General features: G+C 32.9%; 2 protein-coding genes across 3 annotated transcripts in view; both read left to right on the top strand.

Moving 5' to 3' along the window:
• LOC105045286 (uncharacterized) overlaps positions 1 to 5,283 on the top strand; it is a 32,283-nt gene extending 27,000 nt beyond the window's left edge. The window contains exon 28 of one of the 2 annotated variants that reach the window (XM_073257793.1): positions 5,197 to 5,283. In XM_073257793.1, coding sequence (XP_073113894.1) covers positions 5,197 to 5,268 — 72 coding nt within the window. In that variant the 3' untranslated portion in view covers positions 5,269 to 5,283. Of the gene's footprint in view, positions 1 to 3,405; positions 3,716 to 5,196 lie in introns of those variants that run through there. The other variant, XM_010923515.4, reaches the window with a different exon arrangement.
• Positions 5,284 to 8,808: 3,525 nt separating this feature from the next.
• On the top strand, positions 8,809 to 10,931 carry LOC105045287 (protein LURP-one-related 11-like). The gene is made up of 3 exons (XM_010923516.4): positions 8,809 to 10,068; positions 10,171 to 10,401; positions 10,498 to 10,931. Exons 1-3 carry the CDS (start codon positions 9,826 to 9,828, stop codon positions 10,630 to 10,632), a joined length of 609 nt encoding a protein of 202 aa, XP_010921818.4. The 5' UTR covers positions 8,809 to 9,825; the 3' UTR covers positions 10,633 to 10,931.
• Positions 10,932 to 17,337: the final 6,406 nt, after the last annotated feature.

Below are 17,337 nucleotides of genomic sequence, written 5' to 3'. Positions count from 1 at the left end.
TTCATCTTTTTTTATTGTCTCTATTATCTCAGATACTCTAATTTTACATGTAAGCTCAAATATTTTTGTTCTTAATGGAGTGAGTGAGGCAGTCTAAATTGTTTAAATGATTTTTATTTAATAGTTTATCAAAATAACTTCTCCATCTTTTGTTGATCTTGTCCTCAACCAAAACTTTTTTGTTTTCATTTTGCTGCATTTAACCTAAGCCTATAATTTTCCTTTCTATTATTTTTGCAATCTTAATAAATATTTTCTCTCCATATTTTGTTTCTTATTTAAATTACAACCCTTCATCAGTTTTAAATTTATACCGTCTTCTTGACTTATTTCTTGGCCATCTTACCGCTTTTATATGTTTTTCTATTCCTATGTTTAGATAGTCTTCTATATGATCCTTTTTTCTTCGATTCTTGTAATACCTTTATAGTCATTTTCTTAATACTATTGATTTTGCTATTATATGCAATTTTTTTCAACATTCTTTCTTCACAACCTCCCAACTTTCAATGGTTAAACTCTTACCTGTATAACCTTACAATTTTCACACAAAAGTTGATCGTTCTTTCTAGTAGAAGAAATGTATTTCACTAGTATAATGCCTACTTTTATATTATTGAGTGAATTCCTTCATTTTAAATCAAGTGTCAGCTAAAACTAGGTTATATGCCATTGAGAACTCCATAATATCTCTTCCTCATTTTTATCTCCAAAACTGTAACCTTCATGTTCTCTTTCAAAACCTATATTGTTCTTCCCCATGTGCCCATTCAAATCTCCTCCGGTAAATATCTTGTCTCTATTAGGAATCTCTTGAATTAGTATATCCATGTCTTCCCAAAAGCGTAGCTTTGTAGCATCATCTAATCCTATTTGAGGAGCATAAGTATCAATGATATTAATTGACTCCTCTCCTAACACTAATTTATCAAAATTATTTTATCTTCTAATCTCATAAAACTCCTCTATATTAATTCCCACTTACTTTTATGCTAATCTTTCCCAATATACTAAATTATATAACTTCTTACAAACTTTGCCTTTTCTCCTATGTATTCAGTCTCTTGCAGGGAAATTATGTTAACTTTCCTCTTTGCCATTGTATCTATTAAGTCTATTAATTTATCCAATATTTCAATTTGCTAAACATATCCTACTTTCTAATACCACCTTCTTGACTCACATCCATCTATTAGAGTATGAAAATCCTTGCCTGCTTCTCAGCACATCCAGGTGCCAATTTGGTGCGTCGCTTCTAGGAAATGTCCTTGTTAATCGTTGCTGTACTTTTCATTATACCTGAGATCTGTTACAACATATCATTGATGGGGAATGCCCTATCGATTTTCTTGTATGGATTTATGTTGAGAGGATATGTCTATAGCATAGGCGGAGTTAAGTGTGGACATATAACTTTGGCCATACAATGTCTATTAAACATCAGCGCATGTCTATGCTTTGCTGATTGCAGGGAGGATTTCAAGTTAATATTTTATGGTATCACCACTTGCCACTTGGGCAAGAGGGTGAGGTTAGATTTGGGTGGGCATTGACCTTTGACGGTGGGGTTGGTAAGAGGGTAAAATATAGGATTGAACCCTCTAATCTCAAAAGAAAATACATTTTTTTAAGAAGATTGCATAATATAGCCTCTGCATGACTACTGTAGATGTCCTTTTTTTTTTTTTATAATCTCCAATTTTGGACAAGGGGCCTTGTTTGTTATCTTCAGCATTTTAAAAACCTGAGTTTTTATCAAATTAAAGAAGGGATCAAGAGATGGGTCACTGGTTCAACCAGCGGGTTAACGGGAATTGAACCATGACATCAAGATGAGGTAATAAATATATTAATTATTGATTATTTTTATAAAAATAAATATTATATATCTTGAAAAAAATTCAAGTATGTCTGAATTATTTTTACTTTCTACTATTCTCAAATTTCTGTAATCACATCAAGATAATGCATAAGTTATCTAAAAGATAATTATGAGTCAATTATAAAAGAAACCTACTAAGATTTGTAATAAGTTATGAAGATTAATTTTTGTGATCTCAGTTTCTCAGCTTTTTTCACTCTCTGAGACTTTAAAAAAAAAAAAATCTGAAAAACAGAAGAAAAATTTATTATTATTATTATTTTTTGGCCAAATGTTGAATGGATTCTCTTTTTTGTGGGTGTGTGTGTGTGTGGAAAAATTCTCAAGTGCGAAGCAATGCTACAAAATTCGGTCAGTTAGTGGTCGCACACAATCTTAAATGTAAATTAATGCTACAAACTTATCACAATTCATTGAGTGGACTAGAATATCATGTTTAAAAGTGATCTAAGGAATATGGGAATGAATTAACAGGAGAAACAAGGAAAGCACAGCCATAGGCTTGCTTCTGCAAGACTAGAGGTGCAGGAAAAGACAGAAAGAAAGTGATTGAGAGAGAGAGCACAGGGAGGCCGCTAACTATAGTTGTTGCTGGGTGGGTCGGACAATGACGGGGTAGTAGGGAGTGGGAGATAGGAGGATTATGGGAAGGGACAGAGAGAGGAGATACTGTGACAGCGATGCCACCTCCAGCATTTGCTGAGAAAAGAGATTGGAGAGACCTCCAGTATCTGTTGGTCCACCATGTGCCAGTTGTGCACCACTCACCAACTGCCAGCAGTGTGCAGGAAACAGAAGAAAAGGAAGAGGTCGTGGAGGAATGAGGGCATCAGCATTGAACCCTAATTCTGTCTCTAAACCAAGATCAGCACTAAAACTCTTGCCGGTTTGCATGAAATCCATCTGGCTCGAGTGGATCACTGGTTTAGCTTGTGGTTCCTACGGTTTTCTCAGAATAGGGTGGTTTTGAGAAAAACTGGGTTTGGATACCTACCCGGGCTGCAAACCTAGCTGTTGGTGGTTCAACCTGTTCAGCTGACTGATCTGTTCCGGGTTTTAAATACTGTTCATCTATAACAGTGGGGTTGAAGTTTCATCCATTGTATGGTTGACATCGTTTTTCTACATTCAACTTAGTAGAAATAGAATAAAATTGGTCAAAGATATTAATTACTTTTATTAATTATTGATTGTTGGCCACATACACTTACCTATTATTTGTGAACTCCTGGGGTAGGATTCCATCCTTATTTATGTCTCCATCTTTTCAAAGGTTACTGAACTGCGAAATAAATTAGGACAACTCAAGGGATATCGCAACATTCGACATTTCTACAGTTTGTCTCCTTCACAGCCACATCCATCATGCATGCTTGACACTAGTAATAAGATGAACTGAACTTAAGACTGTTTGAAGATGACTTTGCAGAGCAGCTACTCTGCATATTTTTGCAACTGCATAAATGTTGAACCTGTACATTTTTGTTAAGAAAATTAATCAAGTCAGTGGGATGGTCATCTAGGTGTGTGCAAGTGTATCATCTGAATCCACAAATATGAGTGAGCTACTCCAATGGAACGATCTTTATGGAGAAGGTGGATCCAGGAAGAAAAGTGCACTCAGCTACTTCATGTAGCGGAAGCATCTATTTGTACAGTTCCCCATCTTCCATTTTTTTTTCCTTTTTTCCCTTTTTCATTCTAGCTCTTCTGTTGAAGTTCAGGGAGATTGGGGATCAGTAAAGGCAGTGCTCTTCTTCAAATTATTAATGTAACATATGCGTGACTCGTTGATCAATTTTAATTATATCAAATTAACTTATTTTAGATAAATGTCGCAAGCTGCTCTTTGTTGTGATCTAGTCCTGGTAATTTGCTTGCCCGGACTAGATTAAACTTGATGTAAATGTTTTTCCTTATAATCTTTTAGCGTATAAATGTAATAATAATCTGCTTATATCCATGGGCGGTGTGTCTATGAATATAATCATGTACAAGAAGTACAACCCTGTTTATCTATCTTTTTTTGAAATGACATGAATCTAGATAAAAGCATCAGTTCTTATCAGAAAATACAAATACTGAGAGGTATTTTGAGGAATATAGAGCAATTTAATCTTGGTACAGGTAAATACATTAAGGGCTCAACCATTAGATCGGTGATAATTGGAACACCTGCATCCTAGTAATGTAGCTTTAGCTGGGTTAAACTTCATGACAAACCCAGCGGATGGTGAGTTTGTTTCTGCTATGTCTGATGGCCTAGTATACGTCCAAGTGTGACCAATTTCCGATCTGGTTGGACTGTAGGTCGATTGGTTGAGCAATCCAAGGCACCTTAATCCAAGCTGGGACGCTAGGTATGCTCTAGCTTACCTTTGGAGCTCTGCTCTGAAATGAAGCTCCCGGCTAAATCCGCTCCATTTTCAAATAGAACTATATAGTAAGTGGAGCATAATTATATACAAAGATGCTAATATAGAGATCATGTTGTGCGCTCCAAGACACCTTAATCAAGCTGAAATTCTGGATTTGCTTTGCCTTGACCTTGGAGATATACTCTATGAGGCAGCTCCCGGATCAACAATATCCAGGTCCACATGTGAGTGTACAAACAGGCGGATCATCAAGGGACGCTGTTGGATCGGACTTGTTTGCTCTGTTTTAAAGTCAATAATTGGCCATCCAAATTCACCATTAAACTAGTGGTTATGATCTGCATTATAACAAAATAAAGTAAAATGTATATATTTTAGTGGTATCTAGGAATCGCTGGGGTCAAGTATGGCTTAGGTCGAGTCAAATAGATGTGCAAGTTGGGTTGGATGGATAAAAAAAATCTGATCGGATACAAAACTCATCGTGCAAATATTATAAAATAATTATAATTTTGAAAGAAGGATTTAAAGATATATCAGATTGTCTCATTTGGATTGGATCAAGCCAAAGCCGGGTATCCGATAGGTTGGTTAAAATTGTCATCTTTGGTATCTAATCTAATTATCAAGAATGCATCAAAATGGAAAATCTTAGTACTTTGATACTATGCTTTATGGTAATTTGATCATCAAAACTTCGGGAATTTAAATCTATCCATGGTCTAAGATGCTCATGGTGGATTTACAATTATGTACCTTATTATATATTTTGTTATGCAGGAATAGTTGATATCTTTTTCTTTTTGTATTGGTTAGAGACATAGGTTATAGACCTCAAAAATATATAAATTTTACTTGCTAAGTATTTTTAGAGTGCAGATCATGATATGAATCTGCAATTTGGATGCCTTATCATTGGTTTTTTAAAGTGAACAGACCGATATCCCGGTTCCTCTTCGAATATGTACATATAGGGGGAATTACAGCTGCAGGAGGCTGCCATGCTGACGCCTGACACCCCCAGGCGCGTGGAGGATGCGGGGATACTGTCAACCTGACGAAGTTCAACATTGCCTCACGCTGTTGGCTCACCGGTGTATCAGCTTCTCATTTGCACATGGGATGCAATGCCTATGAATACATGCAAGCTTAAGATCATTCTGTGCAATTTTAACATCCTCGGCTTTTTAGAGCAAAGCATAACAACTATTCCTTGCCTATCTAGATCTAGTCATATACTTCTCTACCAACTCATCAGGTTGTTATGTTAATCTAGTTAAATTTTGTACCAAGACTTTAGGTTCCATTCTATAGAATGACATGAAAATAAATTTTCAGATCCTGTCAAACATGGATGGAATTAGGGGTAAATTGACAATTTGATATAGCACGAAGGGAGACCTAAGTCGGGAGCTTGCAAAGAACTTAAGGAAATCATTATTCTTGGCTTCTTCATATTTGACTAACAACTATGTGCTCAACAGTGAGTGCACCATCATCTCTCCAGAATCTCAAAAAATTGGGAACCTTACTAATAATGATCTCCAATTGTGAGTTGGAGTACTTGAAGAGCATTACTAATAATGATCGTTTTCCATAAGTCATCCTCATTCCTGAACAAGATTAAGAGAAAAGGAATTGTCTACTGACCATCAACTATTGGGGCCAAAGGCTCAAGCGTATCAAAAAGATGAATTATTTGGTTGGGGTTACGAGAGGATAGATGGATGAGGTAGAAGGATGGATGGTTGGGGTTCAAAAAATTACAGGAAGAATGGATGAAAAAAGAGAGTTGTCCATCCATCCTGGTCCATTAATTTACATCCTCCCAAATTAGGAAGATGCAAAGAAGGATGGATGGACATTGATGGGTGAATTTTTATAGTGATAAAATTATTCCTCATTAATTTTTTGATAAAACTATAATATTTCTTCATTTTTTCATTCACATTACACACACACTATTAATCATATACTACTAAATTTTATTACTAAATATGTTAATTTTAATACATAATTTTTATAATTATAATTAAATAATTAAAATTATCTTCTATTTTCTATTTTTATTTATTATTTTTAATTAAAATTATTTAATTAGTTATTTGTATAATTAATATATAATTAATTAATATATAATTTATAAAATTATTTATTAAATTAAAATAAATTAAATATTTATATAATATTTTATATAATTATAGATTACAATGATTATAAATTTATATATTATTTATTTTTAGTATAAATAAGTATTATAAATTAATAATAGTAATATTTTTATCAAAGGATAGTCTAGTAAAAATGTTATATAAATATCATCCATCCATCCTTTCTTTCATTCCTCCTATACAAAATAGAGGGGAAAATCATTTCTATCCATTCTTACATATTTCACCAAACATATGAAAGGATGGATGAAAGATCCACCCATCCTTCTTTCCATCCATCCTTGTACCAAATAAAGGGTAAGGTATAGCTTTTTTCTAAAGTGCAGTATTGATTTCTGGTTTTTTATATGCTCCGAACTCTGTGGCCTATGCAGTCCTTCCAAACTCTAATGCTAAACTTTTTCCATACTTTAAGGTCTATTGAAATCAGCCAAGGCTCTAGCTTAGAAAGAGGTGAAGCTGTAGTGGTGCATAAGGATTCAATCTGTGATAAAGAAGTATCTGAATTTAGGAAAAAATCTTAGTATTAGAATAATTATAATGGATCCAATTTGTCTACTTGTTGTTGCAGGTTAAAATGATTGGTAGCATGATCTCCTAGTTTCTGCCTGTATCTTCATACATCTTAACATCTAACATGGTTTGAAGCATTTTGGAAAACAAAAAAGTTTATTTATCACTCGAGATCCATTAAAATAACTCCATAAATGTCTAATGTCAAATATAAAACAATGATAGGATCGAACAAGAGAAAATATCCTCCTCCTCTTGGACTGTAGCCAATCAAACAATTCCTTTCTCTTGAATTAGTTATATGGATCCCACATGTCTAATAGCATTTTATAGCTTGATAGGACAACAAGTGCTCCATTTTTCTTGATTAACCTAATACTTGTTTGCATTCAGCATGCATGATGCATGAGGCTGATTCAAAGTACAACAGGAATCAATTAATCTCATTATCTCTTTCGCTAAAGTATGCTAATTAGGAATAAAAATGTGTTTAACTGTTTATAATGGGACATAGATGATGGTCTCAAGGGAGTATGTGTTGCAATGCTAGAGATATAGATTAGCTGAACTTTGTAATAAAAAATGAAAATAAAAAATAAATAGGCAAGTAGATATCAGCGACATGGCCATTGTCCAAGAACCCAAATATGCATGACATGTCCTGACTCTAAGATCACCACATAACATTGTAAAAGGCCGAATTATGCTAGCAGTACTATCAAATCTTCCCTCATATTAGTGAATGGAAAAGGATGACTTGCGCCGGAAAAAAGCTTGCCCATTTTACCAAATTTTTGCATTCGAAATGTGCTATTGTGCACCACAATACAAAATAAATTATAGATCTTCATCAAGCTGTCGTCATTGTGTCAGAAAGGCTGGAGACTCTGTTTTACTTTGGAGTCATTTAATATTGCTTGGCATTGGCCAAATGGCCTGAGGCATATCATCTTCCTTAATGGTGGTCTACATAGCCCTGGATATGGTATTTTATGGAAGAGCTATCCAAACCTAAGGCAGCGGTAGCCAGGGAAAAAGTGCTCAGCAGTTAAAAAGAATGGCATTCAAGTGTGGGCCTAGGAATGACACTGACTGAAGAAGGTTTATAGAATTTTAAAATCCACATTTTGCTCTTTCTTTTAATCCAAAGTGGACTTGGCCGACCTTTTTAACTTCTTTATTGGTGCAGACAAGTTCTAGTTCAGTTTTAAAACACCATAAACATGTGCTTTCCAATTCCTAGCGAGCAGCAATGGCGGATGATAGCCTTCTGTTTTTCTCCTGAACTGGTTCAATTTAGGATGTCAAATTCACCCATAGATTTGTGTATATCAGTGACGTGGCAGGGAGGGAGAAATGACTCATTCTGAATGGTTTTATTCTTAAAGATGTGCTCAAGCTAGCACAAGCTCTAACAACTCTGTACCCCAGGAGGACCCAGTTGTTACTATTGGTGGAACAGCAATATCTTGGTTAAATATGTATGTTCGACAAAAGAGATTATTCTAAACTGATGTGTCGGCAGGATTCTGCTAGTTTAATGCAAGCTACAAACTGGTAGCTAATATGAAGACTCCCATGAAATGAACTCTTAAATGAGAATGCTTGAGGGAAAAAAAGAATCTGAAGCAATTAGCACAAAAATAAATTACCTTAAAGATATTCCTAGATTTAGAAGAATGCGTAGCTAATCAGTTGAATAACTCTCAATCAGCTGGTAATTATCCAAATTATGTTTCAATTATTCAATCATTTTTGCTGCTCAGCAGTTGACTTGAAACACTCGAGCATTATCAACTAATTGAGAAGATCATAAAACATAACTTTTTTTTTTTTTTTATGAAGATCATAAAACATAGCTGCAATCAATTTTATGGCAAAAATTGATGGTAAGATAATTAGATAATTCTGTGTTCCCCTCAATTCGATGGGACTTGAGGCCCTACTCCATTACTAGTTCATGCTACGTGTTGGTTAAACAAGAGATGGACGGCATAAATTACAAGCAAAGGGAATCTATGGAGCTAATGGGACGGCTTTGCACTTCTCAGGTCACGACCAATTGTTACATGCAATATAACTCACACTTATTATCTATGCAGTCAAGTGTATGCTTAGCTTATTACAAAATATTGCTACTTCTGGTCTTCTCCTTCAAAGCTTAAACAATGAATATAGAACACTAATAATACCATTAAAATAATAGTTAGAGATGTAAGCCTAGTTTGGCAGTCATGTATAGAGGGTGACATTGGAGCAGCCAAGAATTAGAGGGATATAATAAATCTAAAGATAAGGTTTTGCCAAATATACAATGGATTTAATTGCGGCATTCCTCAACTCTTAAGTTTTATCGAGGGAATATTGAACCTCTAATTTAACAGACTAAGGTGGTAAGTTTTGGGAATATTGAAATCTCATCTTTCTTGCTTTCTTTCTATTGAAGGGGCATGCTAAGAATAAACATTCACAAGGCGTGCTAGCAGCTAAAGTGGGTTTAAGTAATCCAATCATGAGTTGATCTTCCTTTTTTATGCTGTGAACTCCCACCCATCAAAGAAGATTTTAATATGGAGAGTCCTCTTTGAAGCTATCCACAGCCAAATGTAAACATTTTCTTCTTAAAGCAGTCTTTAACATGCATCAACAAATATTAACTAAATTTTATCTTGCCCTTAAACATGATTGTCAGAAGAAGCCAACAAAAAAAATATTAATGCTTGGTTTTGGTTTCTAACACGTCACTTTCGATTAACTGAAAAAGAAGTCATATAGTATGTGGTGGTGATGAATTAACGTGATAAAGCTTCTGTAACCCATATATTAAGTATATAAGTTCTACTGAGACACTAATGAGAGGGCAATTCACTCTACTCTCCTAATGGAAAAAGTTCATCCTTCTTTAGCATCATTACATCTTCCTTCCTTGTTGGACCATGTAAGCTCTGAGAGAGAAGTCTTCACCATATGGATGAAGTCGCTCATGTTTAATGGCAATGGCTGCACTGTCTATGACTCCAGGGGGAACATTGTTTACCGTGTTGACAATTACGACTGCAAGTGTAGTGGCAAAGTCTATCTCATGGATCTTGGTGGCAGGGTTTTATTCAAGATACTCAGGAAGGTGCTGAAATTTTAACTAGTATGAACATGTTCCATGAACAGTAGTAAAAGAAGTTTCAAAAACTTGAGCTATATTGATTCTCTTTCTTTACTTGTTGTGCAGAAATTTAGAGTCTTTGGAAGATGGGAGGGCTATAGGTGCTGCAGTTCACAGCATGAAGAAAACAAGCCATGGTTCAAGGTCAAGAAACCATGGAGTATTTTGAGAGATGAGCAGCCATCTTGTGAAGTTTGGAGTGCAGGAGGTGCTCTCATCTGTTATAAGATGGATGGGTTGGCTAGCAAATCATCTTATAAGATTGTAGACATCTCTACAGGGCTCGTCGTCGCAGAGGTGAAGAGATGTGTTAAGTTTAATGGATTGTTTATGTGCTTATTATGATCAAATCTATTGATGACTGTGAATCTAAATGCATCTGTTCTGGGGCAGGTAAAGAGGAAGCAAACCACGTCAGGGATGTTACTGGGTGATGATGTCCTGACTCTGATGGTGGAACCCAATATAGACCGTACCCTTATCATGGGTCTGGTGGTGGTGAATGGCCTAATGAATCGCAGCATGTGAAGCATGGGGAAGATCCTTCAAGGGCTTTTGTGTACTTTGGGAAGTGTAGCTCTGAATTTGAGGGGAAACCCTAGAGTTTTTAAGTCTTCTCTCCTTTGTTTTTTTCCCCCTCTATTTCTTGGATGGCCAAGAGTTTTTGAGTCTGCTAAGAAACACTGAATACCTTGGGGGTTTTGGTAGATCTTGTGCAAAAATGTTTAATGTAGATGGATGGGTTTTCTAGGGAATTGCCTCTGTTGCTTGTTCCATCAAAGCAAAGGTGCAGAATATGTTTGTCTAGCATTTTGTTTAGCTATAAACTCGCTTCCTTGGTAGTTTGTCTGATCATGTGGATGTCTATTCAAAAAAATTCACAAAGCTGCATCAAATGAATTTTTTTTTCAAGAGACATCTCTCCTACCCTAATCCAACCAAAATTAAACGAAAGTTTGGATCAGGTTTGAATTAGGACAGATAACGATTTCGATCTGCCTGAGTTGGGATTTATTGTCAAGTTGACCAGCCTATAACCTGTTCGATCCATTCCATAAACCATGAAAATTCGAATATCAGTTTAGCTGTATGTTCGGTCACTTAGTGGGAAAAAATAACATCATGTGAAGAATATTGTGGAGTCATCAAGTGGTGGAACTTCTTGATTATGAAATAATTTCCAAGAAAAGATTTGATATGGAAATCGCAACTAACCAGACAAGGCTTTGTGGCTCCAAGCAATCACATCTTGGTGCAATATGTTTTTGATTATGACCACCTTCTTACTCTTGGAGTATAAACATATCATGTCATTCACAAGGATCCAAACAAATATGTGCGAGTTCATCCAAACAATTTGGAACCTAATGTGATATATTTAGGGATGCAAGCAGGTTTGGCCAGCATCAGGACCTGCTTGTCTTGGATTTCTAATAGCATCGATCTTGCGTTTAAGAATTAGATTCATGTCTCACTCATCTGATCGGCGGTTCGGCTCAATTTGGTGAAAGTTTGAAGAGTAGCACCCAAAATTCTGAGCTAATCTTTATTGTTTCTTATCAAGTTATTATCTGAACCAGTAAGAGGTCGTGTTTTTAGTTTATAACCCATACTGGATTCATAGGTTAAGAAATCTGAATTAATATGGGATAAGTCCAAATTCCAAGGAAAGTTGGGTATGTCTTGGGTTTTAAACATGCCTGCACCTGCTAAATTTTTTATTCACCACTTACAAAGTACAAATGTTTAGTCTAACTCCATAGATGCTTAACATAAAAACCTAGAAATAAATAAGACACCTTAAGATATGTTCTCAAGTGACATTCACTAGAATTTCCTAAAGTTGACTAGTTACAGCTTCAATAATTTTGGACGAAATAGAAGTTACAATAAATTTTTTGCTGGCATCCTTGAATTTGTTTCAAAATTCAGATGCATCAATAACAGCTCCAGAATCACCAACATATTTAATTGTAGCTGCTGAAACAAGTCAAGACCAAAATTATGAGTCAGCGGACCATGTCATTTGAAACAAATGAAGTTGTCTTATTCTTAACAACGTAAAACCAGAATCATGTGTTTTAATCCTGCAAATAAATATAAAATAAGAAAGTTTCTAATAAGCACCATGATGACTTAGCCATGGTCATCTGTCCCACAATGACTGAACGCAGGATATCCAAAAGTCTGATAAGATAATTTCTATCATGCAAGTCACAGAGCTTCTGCATAAAAACTAAAAAGGAAAAGGTCTGTCTTCTTTTAGTTCACATTATACTCAGTTCCATAGTCAACAAAACAAGAGATGAAAATGGCTACTTTTAGAATATCTTTCCTTAATTTAGTATATCAATCTGCAACTTCAAACAAAATTTCTCCCTGAACAATGTGCAGTTTTTGATGATTTTAAAAAGAGATAAATGAATATGAGAAAGAATTCAGATGCTTCAAGACAAATTCTGCAGCATATAGAAATGGTTTAAGCTAGGAAAGCATATCCTCTTTGATCTATAGATTGGCTCTGAATTGAATATCATTAGATATATCATATCAATTTATAATGCTAATCATCACAGATACATTTCCATCAAAACAATCATCACAGTCCACAAATACAAAATACTTTAGTTTAACTTCCCCGGATCATGGCAACATGCTGAGAACTGATAGTTAAAGATAAGGTAAGGCAGATGCATACTGACCACCAAATCTATGCAACTTTATGAAGCAAAGACAGTCAAAGGCACGGTTTTTGTTAATACAGAGAGTCCCAGCATGAAATGAACTATCAATAATGATAGGAATGCACATTAAAACTTCTAAAAAATATACAGGATTGCAAAGACATGAATTAGTTGAAAGAAGGGGGCTATATGCGACAGTGAAAAAAGGGCATTCCAATGCATGAAGCTCCAACCACTATGAGATTCGGGAAAGGTTTGATGTATGCAGTCTTACCTTAGTAGGCGGAGAGGCTCTCTTTATTTTGATCTCATGACATCTAAGTCATAATAGAAGAATCTTATCATTGCACCAAATTTTGCCCTCTACTACATGTCACAATATCAATCAATTTAAAGACATGATGAGAGAAAGAATGCCGATGATCTTGTCAGTCATTATGGCATCTACATATCCTAAGATGGTTTTGTTTGCAGAAATCAACCCACTAATAATCAAGTCACAAACTTCCATATTAATGTTAAATGTCGAAGCATCTAGAAGCAAAAAAAAAAAAAATCTCTAAATTGGAATTGTCTTGAAAGTGAAATGTCAAGTACCATGAAAGATACAGAAATAAGATTAAAAGAAAAAAGAGAAATATAATTGAGATTTACATGGAGAGAGAGGTCAAACATGACTGAATCTAAATGAAGACAAATTTAGATATAAAGATTGTTACTTCAAAAAAAAAATAAAAAATAAAAGTCATTGATGGGTATAATCAAGCTAAGTTTTTTAAATCTGTCAAATTTATGAAATTCAATAGATCAAGCTTCAAAGCTAGAGAGATAGAGAGAAATCATCATGAAGAGAAAGAAGAAAAGGGATCAATTACTCGGAGATAGAGCTTGTTGCGGATTAGAGAAGAAGGCCACGTCATTCCTTCAAACAGATGGGGGAATGGCTATGTCTATGAGGGCTTGGAGATCTAAGACGAACCAAGGTTTCAATAATTGTTGGTAAGAATGAAAGTGAATTGGATAATATCTATCCAGATCTATTTTCATATAGAAAATTATCTGGATATAGATAGAAATTTAAGTATCTGACTAACATTCGTATTTATATCCATATTTGTCAAAGAAAAATATACATGGATATGGATAGATAACTATCCGATTTATATCTAAATATTTGATTCTATTTATAATCTATTTAATTTTATATAACACTTATAAACTTTTAAGAAAAATAAATGATCATATTAATATGTTATTAGCTTGAGTTATCATTCACTTAGTAATATATTTAATTCTACTATCATAAAGTTTAATTATCCAACTTAAATCCCTATTTATAGCCATACTTCTAGTATTCAATTTATATTTATCTATTTAAAACAAATATGCATATGAATTTTTATGCCTAACTAACATACGTATCCGTGTTGTATTCATTAAACAAAATAAATTAGATATGGATATACTAGTATCTGGTCCATATCTAGTTCGATTTTAGTCCTAATTGCTAGGGTTCTATCAAAAAGTGATGGACCTATCTATAAAATATTTGTGAATGAGTAAATTATGAAGTTAAATACATGTCTATGTGTACAATTAGATTCAAACCCCAACCACATGACTAAGGCATTATTTGAGATTGCTATTGGTAATAAAGCTTTTGAAAGTAGAGCTGTCGAGAAGTAAAGTTTTTATAAAAAAATATTTACTATTTAGTAATCATATTTATAAAGTACCATGAAACTTTAACATACATTTGATAATTAAAATAAGAAAGTATTTTTAATATAATAAAATGATAATAAAAAATATTGCATAATATGCGGTGGAGAATAATATAATATAACATTATATTTATTATAATATATATTATTATTATCATATAATGTAATATAATATAATGGATTACAATCTAATCTCATAATAAATTATAATATAATAGATTATATTATATATTTATAATATAAATATTATTATACATTAAAATATGATTATATTGTATAATATTATTATCATGTAATGCAATATAATATATCATTATAGTCTAATGTAATAATAGATTATAATATAATAGATTATTATATTATATGATATTATATTATATTATTATATTGGATTGTATTATTATAATATAATAATATTATAGTAGATTATATTATATTTTTAATATTAGATATTATTGTTCTAGATTGTATTATTATAATATAGTAATACTATAGTAGATTATATTATATGTTTATAATATGACAATACTATATTATTATCATAATATAATCATATAATATAATATAGTTCAATATATTATATTATTATATTAATAAATATAATATTGTCATGCTTTGAATCTATCATATGGTTTAGTCATGTAACATGGCCACATGGATCCTAGAGCATCACCTTAGAGATCATATTAGGTCGAAGATGAACATAAATCTTAAATATTTTCAAAATTTTTAAAAAATAAATAAATAACCAAATATATCGGATAGATAATCAATTTGTTCAATTATAATTATTCAATATTTATTGGTATGAGAAATTATACTAACTAATGAACTAATAGCTCTGAAACTTGAATCTCTCATCCAATCTATCCGAACTAAGTATCTTGTGTCTCAGAAAAAAATTGAATATAGCAGTACGAGCTTTCCAATCTAATAAGAATTCCTACACTCATGCTAGCACGAGTATAAAATATCTTTAAGCTAATATTTAGTCGATAGAAAAATAGGAAGATTCATACATCAATAATCAAATAATTGAATAATGCTAAATGAATCAATGTATATGCTTACAAATGTATATATATAAGCTATAAAAACAAATATATTAAGTTTAACTATATAGCTACTCAGTTGTATAGATATTACCATGATAGAAGTCTTGAAATAAATATCACATATATCACCCAAGCAATGATTCTATTCAATAATAATCCAATAAGGTTATTTTTGATTATTCATTTAATATAGTTGAATCATTATTGCATCATTACTCTGGCACTGGACTAGTCCCACCTATGCTTTAACCCATGGCAGACCAAAACACACACCATATTTTTGTTCATAGTCGGCAATCGCATCTCAGCCTATAATTGATATCACAAATACTACATTTTACATTTGTTAATTAGTCCAAATATCCTTCAGTTAGACAAGGTTTATTGTCTTGATTTAACTTTAGTACTAGATTAATCACAACTATGTTTCAGCTCATGGTAGGCCAAATACACACCGCGCTTCCACCCATGACCGACAATCGTAATATTATATCTCAGTCTATGGCTGATACGCCACATTTCATATGACGATTAATCTACATATTCTCATTTTTTCACTCTTAAACTTATGCAAAAATTATGTTTATCTTTTTGGTATTGGACTAATTGCAACGATGCTCCAGCTCGTGGTAGGCCAAACATAATGCTGCACTCTAGTCCAAGGTTGACCTAACACATACACCATATTTCTTACATGAAATTAATCTAAATGCTGCCCATTTCTCATCTATTATATTAAAGTCATGATCTAAATTTTCGATATTAGAATAGTCATAGTCGTGCTCCAGCCCGTGGTAGGCCAAACACATGCGTAGCCTAATCCAAGCTGAACCAGCATACACACATGAAGAAATATTCACTACAATGGTGTACCATGTCACCGTTGTAACAAACCAATCAATTGGGGAATGAGTGAAATACATGGGATAGTGTGGGGATAATTCATGGGAATTGATGAAATAGATGAAATATAAAACTATGATTGGTTTGTTACAAATTTGATATGGTATCATCATTGCAACGAATATTTTTTTCACACCACATTTCTTGCATGATCAATCAATTCAAATACCATCCACAACCCATCAATTATATTAAATTATGATTTTTTACTCTACATGATATCATAATTAAGCACTAATTAATCATAATTCATGTAACACAAATCAACAATGTATAATAATATACTATATATATATTTATATAATATACATCAATCATGTGGGTGTATTTATACATAATTTTCTATGATCATGTAGATGATTGTGTTGAATATCGATCGACTTTTGGATCTACAAACTTGAGGGCAAAAAGTTTGGTCCGATACCATCTTGCCTGAGCAATTGCTTATATATAAAGCAAGTCCTTACATTAAATCAATTGTAAACATCCAGGATCTTTGGTAAAAAATTATAAAAAATTAGGATAAATGGTTGCACGATGTTAGCCCTGGATCCCTAATCATACAACACTATTTGGGATTTTTTCTCCCAAATCCACAAAACTTTTTTTTGACCATAATCCACTAAACATATATATATATATATATATATGTGTGTGTTGTTATATATATATATATATATATATATATATATATATATATATATAATATATATATATATATATATATATGTATGTATATGTATGTATATGTATGTATGTATATGTATATATATATATGTGTATATATATATATATGTGTGTGTGTATATATATATATATGTGTGTATATATATATGTGTGTGTCTATATTATATATATATATATATG

This window comes from Elaeis guineensis, chromosome 5 (assembly GCF_000442705.2).
Source record: "Elaeis guineensis isolate ETL-2024a chromosome 5, EG11, whole genome shotgun sequence".
Classification (NCBI taxonomy): Eukaryota; Viridiplantae; Streptophyta; class Magnoliopsida; order Arecales; family Arecaceae; genus Elaeis; species Elaeis guineensis.
This window is presented reverse-complemented; position numbering and strand designations above follow the sequence as displayed.

What these genes read in the sequence shown, in the direction of transcription:
- LOC105045287 (XM_010923516.4), top strand. Translation starts at nt 9,826, where the DNA reads ATGGAAAAAGTTCATCCTTCTTTAGCATCATTACATCTTCCTTCCTTG. An exon ending in TATTCAAGATACTCAGGAAG is followed by an intron (nt 10,069 to 10,170) that starts GTGCTGAAATTT and finishes CTTGTTGTGCAG; the next exon opens with AAATTTAGAGTCTTTGGAAG. An exon ending in CAGGGCTCGTCGTCGCAGAG is followed by an intron (nt 10,402 to 10,497) that starts GTGAAGAGATGT and finishes GTTCTGGGGCAG; the next exon opens with GTAAAGAGGAAGCAAACCAC.